Consider the following 26,315-nt stretch of genomic DNA (forward strand, 5'->3'; position numbering starts at 1 on the left):
ATCCATTTAGAAATGATGAACAACCAGCCAGCCAACGATCTAACAGAAATTAACAGCTGCCTGTCAAACAAAAATGATAACAAACTGAATTAAATCCTTCACTGCCACACAGGCAAATGACAAATCGCTTAATAGCCGAACTAATTATTATTAAAGTGTCACTCACAGTCACAAGCCTAAATTCGCTTTAACACAATCCATAAACCAAACGCTGTCCTCTCTGCCATCTTGCCGGGAGTTAAAAAAAACCCCACACACACACACAGGGTCAGGCGCAGGGCACAGACGTATCACAGCCATTGACTTTACGATCACAGAGCTTCGGCTCCGCTGATACATCGCAGGTGGCACAGTAGACCTATACTGTCTGACAAAAAGCAGGCTGCAGTCGGGATTTTCCTTTCCTTAAAATAACGGATTACTTTTTTTTTAAATAACGAAGTTACTGATTACTTACGCACGAAACTAACGCGTTAAGTTACACATTTCAGGAAAAAAGTAATTAGAGTACTCTAACGCGTTACTTTGTAACGCGTTACCCACAACACTGCCAACCAAAGGGTCACACAAGGCAGGCAGGAGACACATGTAGCAGCAATAGATGTATAACTGATGACACTGGACAAAGAAAACAAGGAACAGACAACACTTTAAATACTGAACTAAACGAGAGTAATTAACGGCACACATATGAACCAAATGACTAAAACGATCAAAACGAGAAGAAAAAGTAAAGTCACCTTTATTTATATAGCGCTTTTAACAATACAGATTGTGTCAAAGCACCTATAAAAGCAACAAAAAATAGGAAAACAGTGTGTCAATAGAGCAAAAAGTTCAATGCAAAGCAGTTCATCATTGAATTCAGTGATGTCATCATCCAGCTCAGTTCAGTTAAATAGAGTCTGTGCATTTTTTTGCAATCAAGTCAATGATATCGCTGTAGATGAAGTGTCCCCAACTAAGCAAGTCAGAGGCGACAGCGGCAAGGAACCGAAACTCCATCGGTGACAGAATGGAGAAGAAGAAAATATATATATTAACCAAGTTAGGCTGAGGTAATTGATTGATTGGTTAGTTTAACTTACAAAATAAAGTGAAAAACAATTTACAAGCAAACAAATTGGGGAAGAAAAAAAAGAAAGGAAATTTAGACCGAATAGGTGTCGGCTGAAGCTTACGCTTATTGCGCCGACCCTTTTTACACCTTAGTTGTTTTACACACAACCCACACACCCAAAGTCATCTCACATACAATAACTAAAAGAAAAGACGAAATTCATTCAGCTTTATTTTATTTTTTTTATAATTTCTTACAAATTCCAATGGATTTACTTCTCTGTTTGTGTGAGGTTTACTGAACATAAGTGTTCCTCTAAGGTCATAAGAAGTAGATCTCATCTGAAACAAGTTCTGGACACAATCTGGGACTATATTATTTATTACTTTAAACATTATTGTAGCTATTTAAATTCGACTAAGTCATTCAATTTTAATAGGTTGGAATTTCTAAATAACTTGTTTGTTGGATGATAATCATTTTTGCAGAATAACAATTGGTTTTACTATTGTTTTATTTGTATTTCCCCAGATCATGTATGGCAGTATTAGAGACAATCTGCCTCTTCTGAAGTACAGTAAGCTAGTTGGGCTAACATTCCTAGCCAGTCTTGTGTGTGCTGGAAACATCACATAGGCTACTAAACTGATCAGATAACTGGTATTATGCATTTTGTAAAATAAATGTGAACCCGTCACATTTACCAAATATCTACACTTTGTCCATCCTCTTTGTTGTATGATTCTGTCCATGACAGAGCCAATCTATTATTTAAATTGCCCCTATTTTGCCATTTCTAAGCTTCCTAATATTGTTTTGGGAGTCGCTTACAATATATTTAAATGCATGCAAGGTCAGAAAATGCTTTCGTTTTCTCAAAACATGTATTGAATATCACCTCGTCTCCCAGCGATTCTCAAACAATTCGTTCAAAGCAATTCTAGGACTCAGTCTCTCTAAACCCCTCCTTTCTCTGAGCCTACTCTGCTCTTATTGGTCAGGCGGCCCAGCCTGTTGTGATTGGTCGACCACGTACAGCACATGTCAGAAATGATAAGCCCATTGCCATAGTTCTGTATTTTGAACTTCAGATACAAAAATAGAAATATGTTATTTATTATACTTGTAGGCTGTGATTCAGTGGAGCCAGGTGGTCCAAATAAACTGAGTACTGAGCCATCTTTCAAGAGCAACCTTTTATGAATGCCTTTTTGAACTCCCCAAGATTAGAGAAGCAGTCGTCAGTAAACTGACCCTAACACAAAAAAAGATTAGGGCTGTACTACGGTGAATTTAACCTCTGATTCTTTGAAGCCTTTTTTTTTTACTTTCACAGCGTAGGACACAACATCTTCTAGAAATTATGTTAACCACACAAGCTAAAGTGTTTAAGGGTGGGTCAAGCTGTTTGAGGAGGGCCAACGTAGAACAATACTTTTTATTGCATTTTCAGATAAATTTGTTAAAATATATATTAAAGAAGAAGAATGCATCGAACGCTTAGGAAGATGGCAGTCAGGTAGAAAGTATAGCTAGGCGGGGATGTTTAAATATTTTTGATTGCATTTTCTGATAAATTTGTTAAAATACTGTATATATTAAAGAAGAAAAATACACAGAATGCTTACAGTAAAGTACACTGAATTTAATTAAGTTGAGCTATGCCTAATGAGTCGAATATACTGTAGCAAAAATACTATCCAATTCAATATCGTCCAAACAACTGGACAATATTGACTGTCGATACTGACTTTTTTGGATGGTTAGATCAACATCATTCCAAGATAATTAAATTATTAGAAGGTGGTGTTATGTGCCACCATGATGCCTAATGATGAAATGGAAAAAGCGGTTTTGTTAACATAGTGAATGTGCCTAAATTAACAAGTGTTGTTCTAAAACTGTAAGAATTCAACACACTTTGTGTCCTTTTTAAAACATCCTTTCATGCATCTGTGTGAACAATATTCAGTGTACAAAATAATTGTGTGAATGTATTTGTGTGCATAGTTAATGTAAAAGCTTGTTCTCACCACTGTCTTGTGACAAGGGAGGCTCATCCAGTCCGGCATGTTCAGGAAGCTCTGAGAGACTCTCGTCCACACGCCGTACACTTTGCAAGCTCATGGACAGGCGCTTTTTAATTATCTTCATGCGGTCCATCAAAATTCTTCCCGCGACCTAAAAGATACTTTGAGTTCAGGTCACATATGCACATTCAATAGCTGCATCTTATAGAACATCCTGGGTGCTATTTTATCATAAGGTAATGTCACTGAGCAGGGTTAAAGAGGTTTTCATGCTAAATCTTAGGCTTAAGAGTGTTGGTGAAATCAAACAAAGTGCAAAGATCATTTGTGTTTTAGCAGAACTGTAGCTTCAAGGGACATGTTTGATTCTTTTGATGTTTGAAGTCTTGCTGTATCACAATGTAATATGTTGTGGCTCTAAGATTTTATTTTAAGGCCACAAGGCTTTGTTAACATAATGGCATCTTTATATCATGCCCACTAGGGCTGCAACAACTAATCAATAAAATTGATTATTATCTACAGTATAATGAAAATCATCGACAACTATTCTCATTATCGATTAATCGGATCTGCCCACAGTACATGTTCAAATTCAGCAAAAAAAGAAAGAAAGCCATTTTTGTTATTATGTGAATACTATTTAGTTGTTTTGGTTTGTTATTTGCCCAATAAATTACAATTATTTATTTTTTTGACAGATTCCTAAAATATCTGTGATTTCTCTATTATGACAGGTGGTCCAATAAATTGTTAAGCACTGTATGTTTTCGTAGCATTCCGTTGGCACATTTCTTTGAAGGACATTTAGCACAATCTGGAATAGTATGTTTTTGTCAATAAAATTAAAATATGTGTATGTGTGTGTGGGGGGGGGTCGGGGTTATCAGATTAATCGAAAAAAGAAATGGCTAAATAATCGATTATCAAAATAATCGTTAGTTGCAGCAGTAACATCAGCTTGGCTGTCATTCCTGTCTGCTTCAAATCCACCACCATCATACAGGTTCCAAAAACGTTCACTGGGACCCAAATCAATGTCTAGTGCCATGTAGCACTCACAACAATAATTATGAAGATGTTCTCTCTGTTTCAAGAGGCTAATAATGAGAAAAACATTGTCCATGCTGACCACCTCTCTGGACTCTCTACAGTTTGCATACTGATCCAACTGCTCTACTGACACTACCATGTTCTTTCCCTTTCACCTGGCCTTTTCACACCTGGAGAGAGACAGTTATGCCAGAATGCTGTTCATAGACTTTAGTTCATCATTCAAAACAATCAATCCTCATGAACCTCACAGAGAAACTGAGCTCACTCAACATCAGCTCCTTGCTCTGTGACTGTATACTGAACAACAAAATAAATAACCTATTAATTTCAGGAAGTCCCACAGCCTCGACCTTTCACTGTACATCAATGTGACTCCTATAGACACAGTCAGGTGCAACAAGGTTCAGTGCTGTATGGCTAGTAGGAAGTTACCCGGCTGAGGGAGAATAACACCCAGTTCTCAAACGAGGGGGGCTCGACCTACAGCATGATTGCTAGATCAAAAGGGTAAGTGTACTACAATTTAGCCAAAAACTCAACACATCAGGGAGGCAGAGGAAGGGCCAGTTCACCTGATGCTTCCGTTTCTATGTGCACTGGGAAAAACTGAGAACGCAACTCTTATGTGACAGGAGAACTCAGAATTCAGAATGAGGAGCGTGTTCATGGGCAACCCCTTGATAAAGAAGAGCACTGCTAATCACTACCATGAGAACAGCCCATGGAGCGAGGAATACAACTCCTCAGAAAGGAAGCATCATGCTCACAGTAACCCACATGGAGAGGGAAGTGATATTTCAAAGGGTGTCAACAGAGACATGCTGGTTGAGTGGATCCCAAGGCGAGTCCCGGGGTATAAGCCAACTCAGAGAAAGGGAACGAGGCTAATAATGCATAACCCTTACCATACAGGATTTCAGAAAGTGCGCAGAGGCTCAGTGTGCACACTTGCCATCATGTGGATATCAGAAAGTGCACAAAGCTTAGCGTGTGCACTTACCATAGCATGGATTTAAGAACTTCCCAAGCATGTTTTTACAGAAGCACTGATCCACAAGACCAAAACAAGACCATCTAGTGGCAATGTGAAAGGAGTGTATCTACTAATGTCAGAGGGGTTAACCGCAGTTTAAAAAAACAAAACAGCATGTCCCAATATAATAATACCCTACTAAAGCATGTTAGCAATATCAGCTTATATAACTAGTAGCTAATGTTAGCATCTTACCTGCTGCACTGTCTGCTGCTTTCTCGTCGTCAGACCGATAGCACTCCTTTCACTGGTGACTTTGTGTTTTCAGGCCACAAATGTTACAAAGCTGTCATTAAGTTGAAGTTATCACACAGTCCTCGCTCTGTTTCATTACAAAAACAGAATTACATTACAATTACATTAATTTCATTACAGTGTGCTCCTTAGCACTGGGAGCTCCCTCTGCTGTCCATAAGGTGCCTCTGCGCACCAGCCATTTCAAACCCAGCCTCCAGTATTTGGGCCATGCCTCCTAATTTGCATACACTCCTCAATCCTCAATCCTCTTATTCCCAATCCTAAATCCCCAAATCCCCAATCCTCAATCCTAAATGGCTAAATGATTAAATGCCCAATCCTAAATACCCAAATTCCCAATCCTAAATCCCCAAATGCCCAATCCTAAATCCTAAATGGCTAAATGACCAAATGCCCAACCCTAAATACAAAATGCCCTATCCTAAATACCAAATGCCCAATCCTAAATACCAAATTAATTTTCGACTTGGACTTTAAGCTTACAATTTAGATTTTTAGATTTGGTTTAAGACTTTTAGTTTTAGACTTTTAGTTTAAATCTGACGCAATAATTCCTCCATAGACCTTCGTGGAATGAAGGATTTGAAGGCCACCGAGCATGACTTCGCCTCCCTGGACATCTCAACCACTGTCTCAACAGAGGCACCAAAAAGTTTGGAAGGCAAAACCAGACCTTCAAGATGTCTCTTCATTACTACCATAGCCACCATGGACCTGCCAATAGCAGAGGCAGCCTGCTTAGTAGCACGTAGAGCAAGATCTGTGGTGCCATGCAACTCAGCTATCTCATCAGCGTAAAGGCCCTTGCTTTTATTTAAGTCTTTCAGTAGGACAGCCTGATATGCCTGGAAAACCGCCATTGTGTGCAACGAAGCGAGGGCCTGAGCTTCTGCTCCGTACACCCTGCCATTCAAGTGAGATGTATCCTGAAGGGGTTTGGATGGCAAGGAGGGAATCTTTAGAGATGATGTCTCACCCATAGAGAGATAACTAGCCAGAGTCTCTTCTACGTGAGATGAAAATGGCCTATTCTATTCCTTCTTGATCTCCTGCTCTTCCTGGGTGGAACCCAGCAGCGGTGGGTCCTGAACCACGTGTAGCAGATGCCTGCCACCTTTTCCTCGAAATTAAAGAAAAACGAGAGCGGAGCTTTTTCATCGGAAAACACTCACAGTGCATGCATATTGCCCCCTGAGGACATCGTGTGCATGCTCTTCTCCCAAACAAAAACTAGTGTTGTCACCGTACCGATACCAGTGAAAATCCACGGATCTCTGTACGAATTTCGGTACCAAAGCAAAACACAAAAATATGCTAATAAAAAAAAAACACTTTTTATCACTAAAAATAAAACCAGTGCCATTCTTTATACTTATTAACAATTGTGTTTAAAGTTTTTCTACAAGTAATATAATTATGAAAACCAGTAAACAAGTTTCAACCAAATGTAATTTGGCTTTTAATTAATGAAATTAAAACACATTTTATTTTTTTGTAAATAAAGGGGATTTGCTATGAAAATTAAAACATGGAAGAAATATTGTGTTATTTATTTCTTTAAAAAGTTTTATTAATTTTTTCAACAGTAGTAGCAGTAGCACATACATTCTACTAAATAATAAGTCTACTAACTAACTAAGTAATATTTCTAGCACAATGCCTTTATGTAAAAATGAACTTTTATTTTGATGGGTTACCGTGAATAACTTTAAATTGACACTGGTTTTACTCAAATGAAATGGTAAAACTCTTGTGAAGTGACTCAGAACAATTCTGGTGATGTTGTTTATGTATTTATGTCCTCATTGAGACGGCAGATGCTAAATTGACTGCAAGTGTCACGCGCTTCAGTTTATGTAGTAAACAAACCATTCATTCATTCACACAGAGATGCGCAGAACATGCAGGATTCAGATTTCAACCAACTTTTACAGGTACTGGTCCATATGGAGATTTGATTTGATTAATTGAATCTAACTTTGACAAATTCGGTGACTGTCCATATTAAAATGTAAATTTCATTTTCGTGACTGGATTTTAAAATTCCGTCCGCATTTTCTGCTTCGCGGAAATCATAGCGCTGTATTCGTCAAGAACCGGGTTGACTGGGTACTCGGTACCACCGGTACTTAAAGAAACTATAGACTATAGTCACACCAGTAGTGATGTCATGGGCTGTCGCCGCCCAACAAGTTGTTGGAGTTTTTTTAAATGTATAATTTAGACATGGGTCCCGACGAGGGTTTCTCCCATAGCATTCCTTGAAAGGGAACTACAGAAGCATTTACACTACAGCCAAAACTGGGCACCACGACTCTATTCTTATCAGTAAAATATGATATTTAATTACTATAACAAAAATTGATATGTACACTTTAATACTTCAGGTATTCATTCTTACCTCTGCAAAAATCAACTTTGACTTTTTTATTCTATCACCATCATATTTTTTCCTGACCCACAATCCCCACTGTCTTTATTTTTTTTTTTTGTCCTCTAAATATATCTTTTGCAGTCCGATGTTTACAGTTAAAGGGATACTTCACCACAAAATTAAAATTTTGTCATTAATCTCTTACCCCGATGTTGTTCCAAACCCTTAAAAGCTTTGTTCATCTTCAGAACACAATTTAAGATATTTTGGGTGAACCGCGAGGCTTGTGACTGTCCTATAAACTGCCAAGTAACTTACAGTACACTGTCAAAGTCCAGAAAAGTATTACATGTGGTTTGCCACTGAAACGAAGATCAGCTGTCCTTCCTGTCTCCCTGTAGCATTGCCTTACATTACAACGTATATTACAGACATTGCAGTTTATTGTTCTGGATAGGGCTGTCGTGCTGAGAAAATTTCCCTTGCAGTAATTTTGAGTTGCGCAATAGCATGGTATAGGGCGATATATCGAATATTAGCGATAATATCGGAATAATTTTGATGACGATGTAAATTTGGAAAATATTGTGAATATTGAATATTTCAAATTCAAGCATCCTTTCCCATAAGTTCAAATCCCCGAATCAGAGCTTCGCTGTTACATAGACACTTTTTCTTCCTGGTGTTCTGCTTATTCTAAGCAATTTGGCAACCATGTGCACGCAAACGCTCGCTCCTCATTGCGGAGGCGCCGCTACAGATATGATCTGAAAAACAAACAAGCTGGAGTTTAGTGATCTAAATGAATGCGTCACTCAGCCGGTTTTTCATGAGATCTCGACTGGATGCGATTGTGGTCACTGTATAAACTCAATCGCTGTTGTGTGAATAGAGAAACATAGGCTATGGCAATGTGGATTTACTAATATGAATTTAACTTTTATAATATTTTTCATTTGTTTTATCAGTTTTCATAATATAGACAGAAACAGTGTATAAGTCTTTGGTATATATAAATAAATAAGAAATATATATGTGCATCAGCAAATAGCTGAAAAAAAAGGTTTTTAGTGGCAGCAGAAACATAGATGCATGCCACAGAGCTTCTCTTACACCAGAGACAGTACACACACTTGTGTTCTTAGCTAAAAACTTGTATAAAAAAAACTAAATAATTCCTTATCCCAGTTTATTTCCCCCCAGATTTTGTATTGTTTAAATGCAAAATTAAATATATTGAGATATATATCGAATATCATAAATATTTTTTACAATATCGAGATATAATAGATTTTTTCATATATCGGCCCAGCCCTAGTATTATTGCCATACATATACATACTGTATACATAAAATTGTCATGAGTCAATATGTAGTTAGTTGTAATCTGATTTTCTAATCTAAGTGGACGAGACTTTGTATTGATATTTCCCCAGCAGGCGATCTAGATGGGCGGTCAGTCACTGCAGTTAGATTGATGTGCCACGCACTGTCATCCAACTACACCTTCAAAAACACGGATTATTTCAAAAAGAAACATAATGAAACACGCTGCTGAAATCATTTTACCTTTGAGCGCCACTTTAGCAGGCTCAGATGACCAGCTATGAGTCAATGCTGAAGCTTTTCTTGGACATGACAACCTATTTTCCCAATTATATATGACCCAGCCTGGAGGACAGATGCAAGTATTCACACGCGCTCAGACGATCTCTCGCTCATTTACTGTCTGCTTAGGCTTGTTAAGTGCAAATCTACGGAGCCGCTGTTCAAATCAGCTTGGTACACATTATGTTATCAAATAAAGAAGTGAAGTCTGCACACTGAAAACTACTGCTCCAGAGGAATTTAATTAAGCTCAAGCAACGTTTCGACCTTCAGGTCTTCATCAGGCACAGTATCAATGCAAAGTGAGGTCAACTTTAAATAGACACAGGTGATCACCTTAATTAGGCACATCCAAGCAATCATGTGACACATACAAGTCATGTCTATTATGTGACAAAAAACAAATCATGCAACAGATACAAGCTACAAAGACATTCCTTCTCTTCCTCCTGGTAATTATAGATGTGGTAAGTGTGCTTTTACACATAAATGCAAATCGTTTAGTCATCCACGCACTGGTCGTGACATTCTGATACGGGGTACCATTACCTGCGTTTCCACTCATGTGATTTATCTAATTCGTTGTCCTTGTGGTCTTGCATACGTGGGTAAAACATTCAGACAATTACGCACTCGTATTAGGGAACATCGCAGTAACATTCGAACTGGAGATATGCGCAGTCCTATAGCGTCTCATTTTAGACAAGCAGGCCATAACGGCAGCGTTTTACAGTATATCGGTATAGAAAAGGTAACAAAACCCTTAAGAGGAGGAGATTATGAGAAGAAATTATTACAGAGGGAATGTTTCTGGATTTATACTTTAAATACTTTGTGTTTAGGGTTGAATGAGGATTTTGATATTTAGCCATTAGACTTCACTTCTTTGATTATATTATTCAGTTGTCTTGCACCTGCGTCCTATTTGGATGTTTGGGATGTGCACACCATTTTTGTGTTATTGACACATTATGTTATCATCACTAACTTGTTTAATATTCAGTCTGATACAAGAAAAGAAAACGGTTCTTCCATTCCTCTGCGGTTTGCTCGTCAATAGTGCGGTTTTGTGATATTGCAGTTATCGCGACAATCCCAGTTATGAACTCATCTGCAGTCATCACACACAGAGGCGTCGTGCCCATTCAAAGTGAGGGGGCACGTGCCCCCTCAGATTTCTGAGCCAAGTGGATTTTAAATGCAGCTTCCAAACGAAAAAAAAAAATTGCAGAATAATATTTTTTCTATATTTGATACAATCACAGCGGTGTGATTAGATCGTTCAGTGCACAGCATCAGCTGCTAAATTAAAATCTGCGTTCGCTGGCTGGCGCTGAGCCAGAGACAGACGCGTTCGTACAACGCTTCATGATAACCAATCAGAAACTATTCTGTTGCGCTTATGGGTGCAATGGCCAATCAGAGACGTCCAGAAGAGTCATCACTGAAACGCGGTGTTTTGTTCACTTGCTCGCTGTCTGAATTATTTAGCGAATTCTCTCATCAGAAACAACAAAAAGTGCAGATGTGCGTACGAATGTAAGTAAGATATTCGTTTCATAATGTAAAGTGCTTCAGTGATTTTAATGGGAGTTTTTGAGAGTGCCTGAACTCTGGCTAGACTGAATGAAAATGTTTTTTGATCATGTAAATGTTCTTTACTCTCTGTAAAATGAAAGTGTTAAAATAAGTATCTTACAATATTGTTATTAAAATTTACATTAAATGCAAATTCAGTCGTATTAAAAATATGTTATGGCATGATATGGCACTTAAGTAAAAAGTCAGGTTTTTATGTGTAGTTAATAGATTACACTACATTTCCATATATTGATCAAATAACGATCTATAAAGGTGCAAAACGCGTTTACCTACACATATTTGAGAAACGAGATATTTCCTGATATATTAAGCATGTTTGGAATTGTTTTGAATAAAAAGGAAAAAAAATAATAAAAAAATAAGCCTATATCAGTTATACAGTGCTTTCGTAGAATGACTTATACCCCCCCCGCCCCCAAAATGTGCCCCCTCAAAAATCTGCATGACGCACCTGATCACACATCTCTTCCGCAGGACTATTGCTATGTTCACGAAGGTGAGCAGAAACCCTAGACATATTTCTTCTGTTGTTTTCCATCTGACTTCTGATTCAGCAGGAATGTCTTTTTACTCTCCTAAGTTACCGGACCTGAGACCTTTCCTACTGCCTTTTTCTTAAAAGAGCAAGTGAGAGGGAATTTTACTCACCCGTCTGGACAAAAAGCCTGATTAAAACTTCAATACCAAAAATAATTAGGGAACCACTGAAACTTGGCCATCAAAAAGTTTTGCCTGCAAATGAATCAGATTGTATTGCATTCAGTGTAAACGGAGACTGATAATGTCATCCCAGATGAGGTTTGTGCAGCCTGAGAGAGAGAAAGACTCGTTGAAAGATCTAAACAAATGTGAGCAACAGCACACGCAAATTAATTCAGAAAGTTAGAATTTGTGTACAGTACAAAAAAATATATAATATAGGTAAACAACATGACACGACAAAGATGATTTACTTAATAAATCTACGTTTTTGAATGAATCAAGTGAGTCAATGATTCATAACCAGTTCATTAAGACAGTTACTTGCCTCATTTCTAAATGATTAGCCATTTGAACAAATCAGTTGAATGGATGAATGAAAAAAATGACTCCCTCACTAAAACCTCACTCACACCACCAACTAATGGTTTGGTTTCATGTTTAAACATATTGCATTTTTTTCTCAACATTTCTTATTTGTATGTTTAATAATATTTAAAGCAGTATTATAACATGATTATGCATTTGCAGTTTTGCTGTGTAAATGACTTTCTGGCACCTCTCAGCTTCATCAGCTGTCCCTTCAGAAGCAGCTTCTGTTGCCTCTGCAGTTTTGGAGTTTGAAAGTGAGTGACCCATACTCAGAATTTGTGCTCTGCATTTAACCCATCCGAAATACATACATACATACATACATACATACACACCCGGAGCAGTGGTCATCATTTATGCTGCGGCGCCCGGGGAGCAGTTGGGGGTTCGATGCCTTGCTCAAGGGCACCTAAGTCGTGGTATTGAGGGTGGAGAGAGAACTGTACATGCACTCCCCCCACCCACAATTCCTGCCGGCCCGGGACTCGAACTCACAACCTTTCGATTGGGAGTCCGACTCTCTAACCATTAGGCCACGACTTCCCTCACATTCTTGGTGATACTGATTTCATTTGAATGGGAACAACTCTACTGAATTAACTGCAACAATGTAAGAATTTGATGTGAAAGATAACACATTTTATACTGTTAGGGGAAAAAAGGACCATTTATAAGCTGTGGGAAATTACATCTGTTGTGTTATTTACAGCCACTCATTTTCAGTTAACTGTTATTTCTACCTCTTTAAAGTCACAGAGTATTTTCTTCTGAGAGTTGTTTAAGTGAGAGAACTTAAACTTAGATTAGATTATTTTATTATTATTATTTTTTTTTTTTGCATTGAAAACGTACTCGGTTACTAAACGTAACCTCGGTTCTCTCTAGAAGAGCGAACGAGTACTGCGTCTTAGCTAAGACGCTACGGGAAAAGTCTCTTTTCACAAAATACTGAAGCAAAAAATTATCCTTAATTTTGTATTTTTGTAAAGCGCATTTGCAGCAGTACACAGCCATAGGCGAGACGGCTCGCTCGCTCATTGGCTTGTTCTGCGGCAACTGCACAGCCTATCGAGCGCAGGCTGATGCAACATCAGACCAATAAGGGCGCTTTGCGCCCTTCTTGCCACTTCCCGCCGAAACGGGTGTGGCCCAACCTATAAAAGGAGCTCGAAAAGGCTGACTCACCTGATTTATTTCATCGCCGAAGCGAACCAGAGTGAATCGTACGCACGGCAGAGAACGCAGTACTCGTTCGCTCTTCTAGAGAGAACCGAGGTTACGTTTAGTAACCGAGTACGTTCTCTTACGAGAGCTCTCTCGTACTGCGTCTTAGCTAAGACGCTACGGGAACCCGATGTAAAACGCCGTGCGCGCAGGGATCACACACCGATAAACCTGAAGCAACGCCCAGGATTTACAGTGCACAGTCACCTGAGGGACTCACAGAGAGTCCGGGACAGAAAAGGGGGAAAGCCCTCCGTCCCATATCTAGCAGCATCCGTAGATGCGGCAATATGACATCACACAGCCGAGGCAAGGCCTGACCAATGTGGCAATGCGGGTCTCTCAATGTGGCAATGCGGGTGCTCATGAATTCAGAATTCCCCTCAGGGCCCTGATTCTTCTATACCGACAGTAGCCTTGCTTGCAAGGCGGGAACCTCCAGGTTATAGAACCTGATAAATGTAGACGGCGAGGCCCAACCCGCCGCCATACATATATCCTGCAAGGAGATCCCAGTAGACCACGCCCACGACGAGGCAACGCCTCTTGTGGAGTGTGCTCTGACGCCCAACGGGCACTGAAGGCCCCTGGAAGCGTAAGCTAACGCTATGGCGTCAACTATCCATCTGGATAGAGTCTGTCTCGAAACAGCCATTCCTTTGGAACGTCCACCGAACGAGACAAAAAGCTGCTCCGTCTGCCGAAAGGCAGCAGAGCGAGACACATAAGCTCTTAAAACCCTGACAGGGCAAAGAAGACTCGAGTCCCCATCCTCCCCTGACACCGGCAGGGCAGACAGGGCAATAACCTGAGCCCGAAACGGTGTGTTGAGGGATTTCGGCACATAACCGTGCCTAGGTTTGAGTATGACCCTTGAGTCATTGGGCCCAAACTCCAAGCACGACTGGCTCACCGAGAGCGCGTGCAAATCACCCACACGCTTCACAGAAGCGAGAGCCAACAAGAATACTGTCTTGAACGACAGATGCTGAAGGCTAACCGATTGGATAGGCTCAAAAGGGGGACCCTTCAAGGCCTCCAAAACCGCCGCGAGGTCCCACATAGGGACTGATGGAGGTCTGGGAGGATTCAGCCTCCTAGCTCCTCTGAGGAACCGGATGACTAAATCGTTCCTTCCTATTGACTGACCGGACGCCGTTTCAGAAAACGCCGCGATGGCCGCCACATAAACTTTGAGCGTGGATGGGGCTCTGCCCTTATCCAACAGCTCCTGTAGGAAGGAGAGGACCTCCGTCACCTCACAACTAAGGGGTGAATAACCTCGAGCTGTGCACCAGCTGGAGAACACCGACCACTTCGAGGCATACAGACGTCGTGTCGACGGAGCTCTAGCCTGAGTGATGGTATTTAGCACTCCCACTGCGAGATCAGCGGGTAACCGTTGAGTGCCCATACATGGAGGGACCACAACTCCGGTTGAGGGTGCCAAATCGAGCCCCTGGCCTGCGAGAGGAGATCTCTCCTCAACGGTACCGGCCATGGGGCGACATCTGCTAATTGCATCAAATCTGGGAACCATGGTTGGTTCTTCCAAAGAGGTGCCACAAGCAGTATTGAACATCTCGTTTCTCTCACCCGTTCTATCACCTGCGGAAGGAGGGAGACGGGAGGGAACGCATAAAGCGGGCAGCACGGCCATTTCCGTGACAGCGCGCTTTTCGTTCTTGGAAAAGAATGCGGGGCAGTGAGCGTTTTCGTGGGACGCAAAGAGGTCCACCTCCGCCGTGCCAAATCTCTCCCACAACCGCCGAAATGTTTGCGGGTGTAGAGACCATTCGCCCGTAGGGACATTGCCTCTGGACAGCCTGTCTGGACCCAGATTCTGCAGTCCAGGCACATGCACTGCTCTCAGCGAGCGCACGTTGCGTTGAGCCCAAATCAGGAGGCGTTCCGTCAGCCTGTACAGGTTTCGGGACCCGAGACCGCCCTGGCGATTTATGTAGGACACCACGGACATGTTGTCCGAACGGACTACGACGTGGTGATCCTTGATATGGGGACAAAAGCGCATCAGCGCGTTCTCCACTGCCAGCATTTCCAGGCAGTTGATATGATGGAGCTTTTCCCGTTCTGACCATAGGCCAAAGGACGGTCTGCCTTCGAGCAGCGCTCCCCATCCCGAAGTGGAGGCGTCTGTCGACACCATTTTCACACTCGTGGAAGTCCCCAGGCTTACACCTGATCGGTACCAGCCGTTCGCTGTCCAAGGTGCTAGAGCCGCAACACAGCTCTGATCGACCTTGAAATGCAGCCGGCCAGACGCCCACGCTCTGCGCGGCACCCGAGCCTTCAGCCAGAACTGCAGGGGGCGCATGCGGAGCAGGCCCAGCCGCAGAACCGGAGATGCTGAGGCCATGAGACCCAGCATCTTTTGACAGTGTTTGAGCGACACAGTCGCGCCGCAGCGGAAAGAACTCGCTGCGCGCTGAATGCCCATCGTGCGCTGTGGTGACAGTCGCGCCGTCATGGAACACGAGTTCAGAACTATACCCAGAAACAGGATCGTCTGACTGGGGTTCAGCGAACTCTTCGCCCAATTGAAACTGAGGCCGAGCTTCTCGAGGTGATCGAGTAAAACGGCCCTGTGGTCCACGAGCTCCGCTCGTGATTGGGCCAGAACCAGCCAGTCGTCCAAATAATTCAGCACTCGTATGCCTCTGAGTCTGAGAGGAGCGAGCGCTGCATCCATGCACCTCGTAAACGTACGAGGAGCTACGGACAAGCCGAATGGCAGGACTGCAAACTGGTATGCCTGGCCCTCGAAGGCGAATCTCAAAAACCGCCTGTGGTTTGACGCTATCTGTATTTGAAAATACGTGTCCTTCAGATCTATTGACATGAACCAGTCCCCTCCGCGAATCTGCGCGAGGAGCTTCCTGGTAGTGAGCATTTTGAAACTGCGTTTCATCAATGCCTTGTTCAGCTGTCTTAGATCCAGTATGGGCCTGAGACCCCCGTCTCTCTTGGGCACCAGAAAGTATCTGCTGTACAGCCCCCCCTCGCTTTGAGCTTGAGACACAGGCTTTACAGCCCCTTTGCTCAACAGTTTTGATATTTCGGCCCGAAGTATGTGTGCTACTTCTGTTTTGACCGTAGTTTCGACGCGCGCTGAGAAGCGCGGTGGGCGTCGAGAAAACTGTAGCGAGTAGCCTCTCTTTATAATGCCTAGCACCCAATCCGAAACCCCTGGAAGCGCTGACCATGCATCTGCATGAATGGCTAAGGGCTGGATGTGACACGCGCTCTGTTGACTGGGCATCTGAGGCGGGGAGCGCGCTGATCACAGCGGGCAGATCGCTCATCCTCGACCCCGTTCCGGCGCTTAACCGACTGGAGGGAGGCTGAGCGGGTCCCGTGGGACTCAATATATCTGCGAGTAACCGTGGGCTGCATGTGTGCACTTTTACCACTTCCAACTCGCCGTCTGCCTGTGCAGAATGTACGTGCACGGGCCTCGTTTTTACAGAAGTCCCGCGCCGTAAGTGACATAGTGTATGTGGGCACTGGGAAGTGGGCACGTTTACTATGCGGCGCGCTCGACCGATCTGTGTCGATCTTATGTGCGCCAGCCCTGTGTGCAGGGCTGTGCTTACATGCGGGGATGGGCACTGGGTAGTGGGCATCGTCACTGCATTTAAAGCACCATCGGCCGTGGCCGGACGAGCGTGCACGGGTTTCGTTTTTACAGAAACCACATGACGCGTGTGACATAGTAATTGTGGGCACTGAGGGGTGGGCACGTTTACTATGTAGTGTGCGCGACCGACTTGAGTCGACATTATGAGCGCAGGCCCTGTGTGTAGGGCTGTGCTTACATGTGGAGATGGGCACTGAGGAGTGGGCATCGTCACAACAATTATAGTACCATCGGCCGTGGCCGGAACACCAGAAAAAACACTGTTTTTGTGAAACATCTGGGTAGCCGTGATAACGGCTTTTGTGTGCAGGCAAGCGGGCACTCGTGCAGGCTTGCGCATTGCAGAAGACACTGAGGCAGTCGCAACTCTTGGAACTGCAACAGCGGCGCGCTTGGGTGAGAGCTCGGCCGCAGCGGAACTCGAACACCGGCGCTTTCCCAGCAGTGCTAGGATGCTTTCGGGGCTTCTGGCTTCACCGCAATCCTCTGCCGCGGCTCCCGCGGCGCGGGGCGACGGCTCGAAGAGCGAGAACGGGGTCCCGAGCTGCGTTGCTGACGCTGTCGTGATGGCGCAGCAGGAGGCGGTGGGCGTGACTGAGAGCTCTGTGGGGCCGGTCTAGAGCGGCTAGCTGCAGAACTGGAGCGCTTCGGCAAGAAGTGCTTGAACGCCTGTGAAGCTTTCTGGTCCTCGGCGAATCTCTCCACAAACTCGTTGACGGAAGATCCAAAGAGGCCGGCAGGAGTTAGCGGAGCGTCAAGAAACGCAGCGCGCTCAGACTCCTTGATGTCAGAAAGCGTCAGCCACAAATGCCTCTCAGCCACCATAGCGGAAGCCATAACCCGTCCCATGGCCTGTGCAGCGGACTTAGTAGCGCGGAGGGAGAGATCCGAAGCACTCCTCAGATCCGCGAGACAGATCGCTTCAGGTCCCATCTCATCCAGCTTGCGGAGAAGATCGCCCTGGAAAATCTGTAGCGTCGCCATGGTGTGTAACGCAGACGCAGCCTGCCCAGCAGCAGAGAATATCCGTGCGAGCAGCGATGACGTCATGCGGCAGGCTTTGGATGGCAACGCCGCCTTAGTCCGCCGTCCAGCAGAGGGCGGGCAAAGGTGCGCTGCTATAGCCTGTTCCACCGGCGGAAGTGACAGGTAGCCTCTGTTCTTAGCACCGTCCAGTGTGGAGAATGCTGACGAAACAGATGAGCGGATTCTCGCCGAGAATGGAGCGTCCCAAGCCTTCGCCACTTCTTCGTGAAGCTCAGGAAGAAAAGGGGCGTGTTTTGAGCTTGAGGAAGAGCGCTCATTCGGAAGATAGCTACCATCCAGCCGGGAACGTGAAGGGGGCGCTGGTGCAGACCACTCGAGGCCGAGGCTCGCCGCGGCCAACGAGAGTACACGCATCAGCTCCTTATCGATATCCCCCCGTCTGCTGGGCCTCTGAGCAGCGGTCGCGAGGTCCACGGAGCTCGCCCAACCCTCACTGCCCGAAGCAAGCAGAGAGCACGTGTCTTCTTCCTCCGACGCGGGCCTGAGATCCACTTCCTCCGATGACGCGTCGGCAAGCAGCGGACGCTGAGCATCGGGAAGCGATGCAGGGGAGACCGGCGAAGCGGAGGGAACCGTCGAGCTCGGCCGAGCTGGAGGCGGTTCTGGTAGGCGCTGCGGCGCAGCGGATGATGCAGGCTTCGAGAAGGATGCCAGGCGAGTCCTCAGAGTCACCATAGGCATCAACTCGCAATGAGGACATCCGCCATCAGCGAGCGCGAGCGCTGCATGGTCCTCACCCAGACAGGAGACGCAGATGACATGACGATCTCCTTCGCTGAGCGGGGTTCTGCACGAGCCGCACGAAGGCATCTTTAAAAAGACGCAGCTCTTTTGTGAATGTGCGTCGCAGGGCGAACACACACACAGAATATCACAGAACAAGGATTATAAAGGATATGGGCGCCGGATAGCGCAGCAGGAATGGCAGTGGAAGGCGGAGGTGCCAGCGGCTTCAGGATGGCTCGTCCTGCTGATATGCTCTTCCAGACGGCGCTTGCTTCCTCGTGATCCAGCGATGCGTGAGCTTCGCTGAAGAGATGAAAAATCAGGTGAGTCAGCCTTTTCGAGCTCCTTTTATAGGTTGGGCCACACCCGTTTCGGCGGGAAGTGGCAAGAAGGGCGCAAAGCGCCCTTATTGGTCTGATGTTGCATCAGCCTGCGCTCGATAGGCTGTGCAGTTGCCGCAGAACAAGCCAATGAGCGAGCGAGCCGTCTCGCCTATGGCTGTGTACTGCTGCAAATGCGCTTTACAAAAATACAAAATTAAGGATAATTTTTTGCTTCAGTATTTCGTGAAAAGAGACTTTTCCCGTAGCGTCTTAGCTAAGACGCAGTACGAGAGAGCTCTCGTAAGAGAACCAAAAAGTAGACTTTTGTTTGTATATGCTGTCAGTTATAGAAAAATGAAAATGTGCAAAACTCTGTACTGGCAGGGCACACTTACAAAAAAAATCGGATACCGGTATTATATATATATATATATATATATATATATATATATATATATATACATACACACACACACACACTACAGGGCTGTTGAATGCTTGAATCTGATTGACTGACAAACAGTGTAAGGTGTGCAATTATTTTCAGGGAAATGCATGGCTAAAGTAGTTCCAGGCAGGTCTTGACTGGATTTACATGTCGGTATCACTTCACCAAATGTCCTTATAGCTTACAACAGCATATCAAACCCGCTCGTTCGAAGGGGGGCTCTGTTATGAATTAGGTCCCTGTCCTTCTTCCTGCTCACCACCAGAGAACTCCATCTACATATCCTCCCAGACTACATTTCCCACAATCCCCACTCTGGGAACTAATAGTGCATTCAAGTCATCTCGTATAGATCGTATTTACGAGTAGAACGCCACCACAATATCGTAAATACCAGTGGGGAGATCGGGATTTTCTTTAAGCCCCGATCTGTACGAGTTGTGGGCTTGTCAGTGATTAACATGGCGGAATACAAAATACTTAAAAGTATTTAGCTGTGATATTGTCAGGCTTTTCTATTTACAGCGCAGTAAGTTAATCGACGACACATAATATGATGGCATTATAATATAACAATGCAACTTGTAACAATAAAGTTGGCAGTGGCTTCATAAATTAATTTTAAACATTAAAAATGAAGTATACCTAATGCACATTTCTTTGTTCTTCATTTTCTAGAACAAGAGTTTAAGAACATTGCTGTATTTTTGTGTTATTAATTAAGAGAAAGTACTCCACCATCTTGTTCTGACGAAAGTGACGTGAACGCACATGCCGTCGTAAGCACGACTTCCCACCTCGTGCGTACAAACTTCCCAGGAGAACTTGAACGCACTATAATTACAGACACACTTGTCTCCCATCAATGGACTATAATGCTGCACACAAACACACTCTCATTGTGAATTCTTCTTTTGCTACTGCGGCAAAAACTAAGCATTTTTTCCAAGTCCATCTTGCTTTGTTTAGCCTTGTCTTTTTTTTTTGCCTTGTTCTTGCCTTGCCTGTGTTTTTGACTCTGTACTGTTTTCTTGTTTTTTGATAATTTGCTGCCTGTCCTGACCATTGAGTTTTTGTGGTTTAACCCTTTGTCTTGCCCTGGATACTGTCATTTGCTGCTGTGTGGCCCTGCCTGTTTTAACTACGCACTATTTTAAGTCTGCATTTGGATCCTTAATGCTCCCTTTAAAACAAAAAAAGCACATTATTTTCCACATAATTTACCTTTATTCCACACCACTCTGTCCCATCTCTGAGAAACACGCTGATCATTTCCTGCTTTTATGAAGCTCCTCCCTCAGAAGTACATGTGGGCTCTGATTGGTCAGCTAGCCCAGTGTGTTGTGATTGGCTACACTTCCTCCAGTGCGCGTCTAAACGTCCCTCCCCTGTCATCAGTGGCATGTGCTCCAGCTTTATGGTAAACATCGTTAATATCGTTTATCAGTTTGAGTGCCATTGAGAAGCAGAGGATATTAATGAAGAGGATCGTGCAGAATCTGTGCAAGCACGGCTTTTAATGGTAGGACTATGTTTTTTGCTTGGTGTCTTATACTTTTAGATACGCTGTTATTTGTAAATGCTACTGCTTCTGTTAGCTTTTAATACACGGTTTTATCCTGATATAGCATTGATACAGTACGCCACAAGGATGCACTGTTTCTACGTGTATTTATGCTTTGATTTGAAAGAAAACAGCGCATCCTTGTGGCGCGGCTGAACAGAAGAGCATACGCAGCATACTGTGATGTGGAGAGACACAGAGGACACTGTTGACAGAGGAATTGTTGAATAAAGTCGTTATTTTTGGTTCATTCACTTACAAACAGTACTCTCGTCGCTTCATGACATTACGGTAGAATCACTGATGGCAGATGTACTATTCTGATGATGCTGTTCATAATTTTCTGGACATTGACAGTGTAAGTTACTTGGCAGTTTATGGGAGAGTCACAAGTCTCCCGGTTTTCATCCAAAATATCTTAAATTGTTTTCTGAAGATGAACGAAGCTTTTACGGGTTTGGAACAGCATGGGGGTAAGTGATTAATGACAAACATTTCATTTTGGGGTGGAGTATCCCTTTAATATTACCAAGCTCTAAAAATGATCTTAAATGTCACACAGGAACTGTAGTTTTCACAATATAATTCAAATAGTTTGTGGTGAAGTAAAAGATTACATTGCTAACACGTTAGGAATAAAGTGTCTTGATAGGGGTAAGGGTAGGGATACTAAAATGTTCCCCTACACATAACTAGTAGTAAAAGTAGCCCTTTTCTACCTGCTTACTGTCTCATTGTTTCATTACCTGTGTCTGAAACCGCTCCCTATACACTATATAGTGCACTACATCGGCTGTCGGCCATTTTGTAGCACTCTCTAAATTCTGAGTGAACGAGTTTATTCCCTACATTCATTCACTATTTTTACCCACAATCCTCTCTGATTTAGAATGTACAACCGATGTACACTCGCTGAAGCACTATTTCCCAGAATCCAATGCGGAGAGCGAGAGCAGGAGCGAATGAGTTTGAATGAGAGATGCTGTTTACATCTTTATTATTTCTGTTTTCAAGCTTGGGCTATTTCATGCATTGTTCAAATAAAATATATTATTTAGGCATTAACTCAGTTTAATGTTTTACTAATTTACTGAAGTGGAGTCGTTGTTAACAAGAGATGATGGAGATTTATTTTGGTGCATGATTATATAATATTGGATAATCACTTGTATGTAGTGTATTCATTGTACTGCAGAATGAATGGTCGCCCGAGGGAGCTGTGAGACCAGTGTACGAGCACAAACTCTGTTTGGGAGAGATGTTTCTGTGCTCTCTGATGCACACTGTACAGCAGAATCTGAAGTTGCTCACTTCATTTAGGTCACTCCTTTCTGATTTAGTGCACTACACTGCCTTACACTATATAGGGAACAGTGAATGAGTGAACGAGTGAGTGATTTCAGACACAGCTATTGTGTGTAAAAGAGCAGCGAGGACATTCATCAGAATTTCTCATACTGTGTTCATGTAAAACAGAAAGTCATGTTTAGGGAACTGTGAGCTGTCCCTTTAAATGATGGTAGATACAAGGACATCTCTGTACATTAACATGTTGACCCCCTGGCCCAGGCTGACATCTATGCGTCATTTCAGTCCGTCGCACATATGCTGAAATCAATGAACGGCAAACAGTGCGTGACAGCACGCTTTAATAACGGAGAAACCGTGCATCTTCATGCATACCGCGAACACGGGCTAAACCAGCACAACTCAAGCCTAGTCACTAACTGTACTCAAAGTTCAGAACTGAACTAATATGGGAAGCACAATAAACGAGTGATCAGGAGGAGAACGCCGCAGCGGTCATACGGTACAGTACCTACCTGCGGCGAGACGCGACGCGACGCGAGCGATGTGTGCTGACGCGGGGCGCTGCAGGAGCTCGACTGAAGAACAGACGCAATGTGTCCCGGGCAATGATTCAAGGGTTCGAGCTGAAGCGCCGCTGAACAGATGCACGGACATTTCTCCTGTCCGGGACTCCTCGTGATCACGTGACCGCGTGGCCCTCTCCTCCGTGGCGTGATGAAGCTCGCGCTGATGAGCGTACGGTAAACATCCCGTATCGGAATCACCCCCTCCATACACCAACATGCACATATGCACCCTGAAAACCTAGGAGATTATTCAAAATATTTGAGCAGAACATTTAAAACATATCAGAGAGGCTCGCTGATCTTCTCTGTACCAATATCATGATGCTCTTATTAATTTAACCTTATGCTGCTGTTTCCAGCGAGGTTCCGCCTCTTCTCGATATTCACTGATGACGAGTTTATTGTAAAACACACAGCAACAATAATCTTTCCAAAAAAAATTTAAAACAAAAATTTTTTAAAACAAAATTTTCACTATTTAAAATATTAAACTTAAAGCAATAAAGTTATTTTTTGGATCAGTATTTTAGTGAGCTGTTAAAGTTCACATCACTGTTAAAAACACTGTTAGCATATCGAATAATATTTAGGACAATAATAATATATATATATATATATACATTTAGATATAAGATTTAAATGTTATATTCAGATTAGGTTTAACATTTCGATTTAAATACAAGATTAAAAATAAGATAAAAACATCTTTAAGATTTTAATTTAGTAATATAGTAATACATATATAAAGCTTATTTAGGTAAATCTTGCCAAATGTATTTGTTATGTTAGTTAAATCTGACAAAATGTGAGCAGTTTTACTTTATTTAACAAACGGCAGCCCATATGTGCAAGCTTTATAAAGACTCATTATGCTTTACTTTTGCCAAATTTGCACATGAAAAGGAGGACGTAATTCTATTAAAGACAAATTATTTCTGAAATGTTTCTAAAAAGGTTTACTTTTATAGCCGGATTGTGGACAACAGGCATGATTAGTGACTGGGTCTTAGTGACTCTTAACCCCATAACTTTCAGCAGATTTAGGAGCTGATTTTAGTGCTTTGGGAACTACTCTACAAACACACATTTAGGAGTCCTTAAGTTAGGACTGTATTCATACTGTGTGTTGTTGTTTTTGGGGGGTTCTGAACCCAATTTTTGATGATGATAATTTAGTGCGATTGCATTCACATCAGAAGTGAATGTTCTGGAGGGGTGCACACCTGAGTACAGAAAACAGCGTTCACATTATCTAAACCAACCATACTCTGACGTCAAACCAGCCCATGGCACTACAGTGTGAAAACCCTCCAGAGTTTCTCTTAAATCACCACGTTCACCATCTCCTACATTCAGCCTTAAGGTGTTTCATGAATACGGCTGACCCCTGACCTCTTCGGCCTCACCAGAGCTCCTAAACCTGATCTGACCACAGAGAGATCCCAGCTGAAGACGGTCACACCGAAACAACCGCTGCACTCTACTGAACTGAATTACAGCTTGTCCTGGCAGAAGAGATCCCGGTGTATCTGTGGATGCTACAGAACCGAACGCTAAATCTGAATCACTGACCCACTGATCTCTGATGGAGGCACTGGATATATTCAGCAGCTTCAGAGAAATGATGCAGATATCTCCTGGATGGAGTCCTGAGACCGTGGGTAGAATATTACTGTATCGTTAGTATTGTTTGTTGGGTTATAAAGTTGCCTACTTTTAAATGAGAAGACATTTGGAATAATACATTTTAATACAAGTGGAGGACTGTTGTAATATTAAGGATTCTGGTCAGATGTTGTTGAGGAAATGATCAGGACTCACTGGTGTGTTTTGAAGGGATTGAAGCTCTTCTTCCAAGGTCCAGCTCATCATAATGTGTTATTTACAGCAGACGCTGAAGTGGATTTCTGAAAAGCTGCCAACAAAGACACAGTGGACCAAGAGTGTACTGGACATCATGCCATTGGAAGATTGAGTTTCTTTTACAGTTTTACAAGACTTGGGACCCTTTTTCTCTCCCACAGACAGTTGTAGTTGGGTGTTGAAGAACCGACTGCCTGGCAGTAAATGGACTGCCTCAAACGGTTTCATTTCATTATAGATTTGTTATTTTATGTTGCTTTCCTCTTTTGTGAATTTTTTCATTTGTTACTACTATAATTACTGTTTTTTCCTGGCAAATGCTCTGCTCCTGACTGTGACATAATGATTGCTTTATTACATCACCTCTGAAGACAACTGTTATTTATGTAGTTGTATCTTTTTATCTTAAAAAATATAAAGAAAAATCAAAAGGACCTTTGCACAGTGGACCTTTATCCCGTGTATCTCTTCATGGAGGATAGGTTGTGAATGTGGACTGCAGTACTCATTTCAACCACTAGCTGTCAATATTACGTACATCCTGCACCTTTGAGGAACAACATTATTTTGCAAAAATTCATTTTACCATTAAAGTACTTTATGCACTTCTAATTTTGTTAAGTGGCTGTGCAGAGGGTGTTCAGGAAATGTGCTCGGTGTACAGCTTGTTTGAGGAAGACTCAAAGACAGGACTGGAGCGTGTTTTAATGACGACTGTGACTGACGGGTGATTAAGTGAGGAAATGACAGCACTATTCACATTGCATTGTTCATTTTAAACTACTGAAGCCAGTATGAACTGGTAATCACATATGCAATGAGGACAAATCAGGATTGTTACCTCACTGATTCATTGAGAATAATAGTTTAAATGAGTATACATCTTGTGTGTGCAGATAAACTGCCTGTCATTTGTCTTTATGAAGACCACACATCCACAACAAACTGAATATCATGTGCCTGATTTACGTTATCGCTAGATTATACATCAGCAAACTCTCACTGGCCCTTTGATAGCATGAAAAACGCCACTGTTGTTCCAATTATGAAAAAATATAATATACCCAAATCAAGCAATTCTGCAACCATGTTGAAAGAAGCTGCCAGCGGAGCGGTCACTGCAGATTTACAGTGTTTGATGTGAACTCTTCAGTGGCTCTGGTGTCTGAAGCGTGTGCATATGTAGAGGAACACAGTTACAGGAGCACACTTTCGTCAGCTGTCAGCACTTTTCACCATGCAAGCTTTACAGGGAACAAGAGAGCGTGTTCTGGGTTTGTGGCATGGCTCAGTTGAAGTGTAAACTGCAGGACAGGCTGTTACATCATCTACTGTACACTGCAAGCCAATGATGTGAAACCGTATCGTTTCAAATAACCACTGATGTTTCTTGCTTTGGTTCTAGAATTTCTAATCAAATTTCATTGAGAATCAAATGGTTCTGAACTCGCATAAACCTCTTTAGAGTTGAACAGAGAAGCTGAATTATGAAT

At 42.9% G+C, this 26,315-nt stretch overlaps 1 protein-coding gene across 2 annotated transcripts in view; it reads right to left on the minus strand.

The window, feature by feature from the left end:
• The window catches only part of LOC132152606 (cyclin-dependent kinase 16), a 59,275-nt gene extending 36,064 nt beyond the window's left edge, over nt 1-23,211 (minus strand). The window contains exons 1-2 of one of the 2 annotated variants that reach the window (XM_059561356.1): nt 22,906-23,211; nt 3,094-3,241 (exon numbers count right to left, since the gene is read on the minus strand). In XM_059561356.1, the coding sequence (XP_059417339.1) occupies nt 3,094-3,241; nt 22,906-23,166 (409 nt within the window). In that variant the 5' untranslated portion in view covers nt 23,167-23,211. The remainder of the gene's footprint in view (nt 1-3,093; nt 3,242-22,905) is intronic. The other variant, XM_059561355.1, reaches the window with a different exon arrangement.
• Nucleotides 23,212-26,315: the final 3,104 nt, after the last annotated feature.

Source organism: Carassius carassius, chromosome 11, assembly GCF_963082965.1.
Source record: "Carassius carassius chromosome 11, fCarCar2.1, whole genome shotgun sequence".
Taxonomy (NCBI): Eukaryota; Metazoa; Chordata; class Actinopteri; order Cypriniformes; family Cyprinidae; genus Carassius; species Carassius carassius.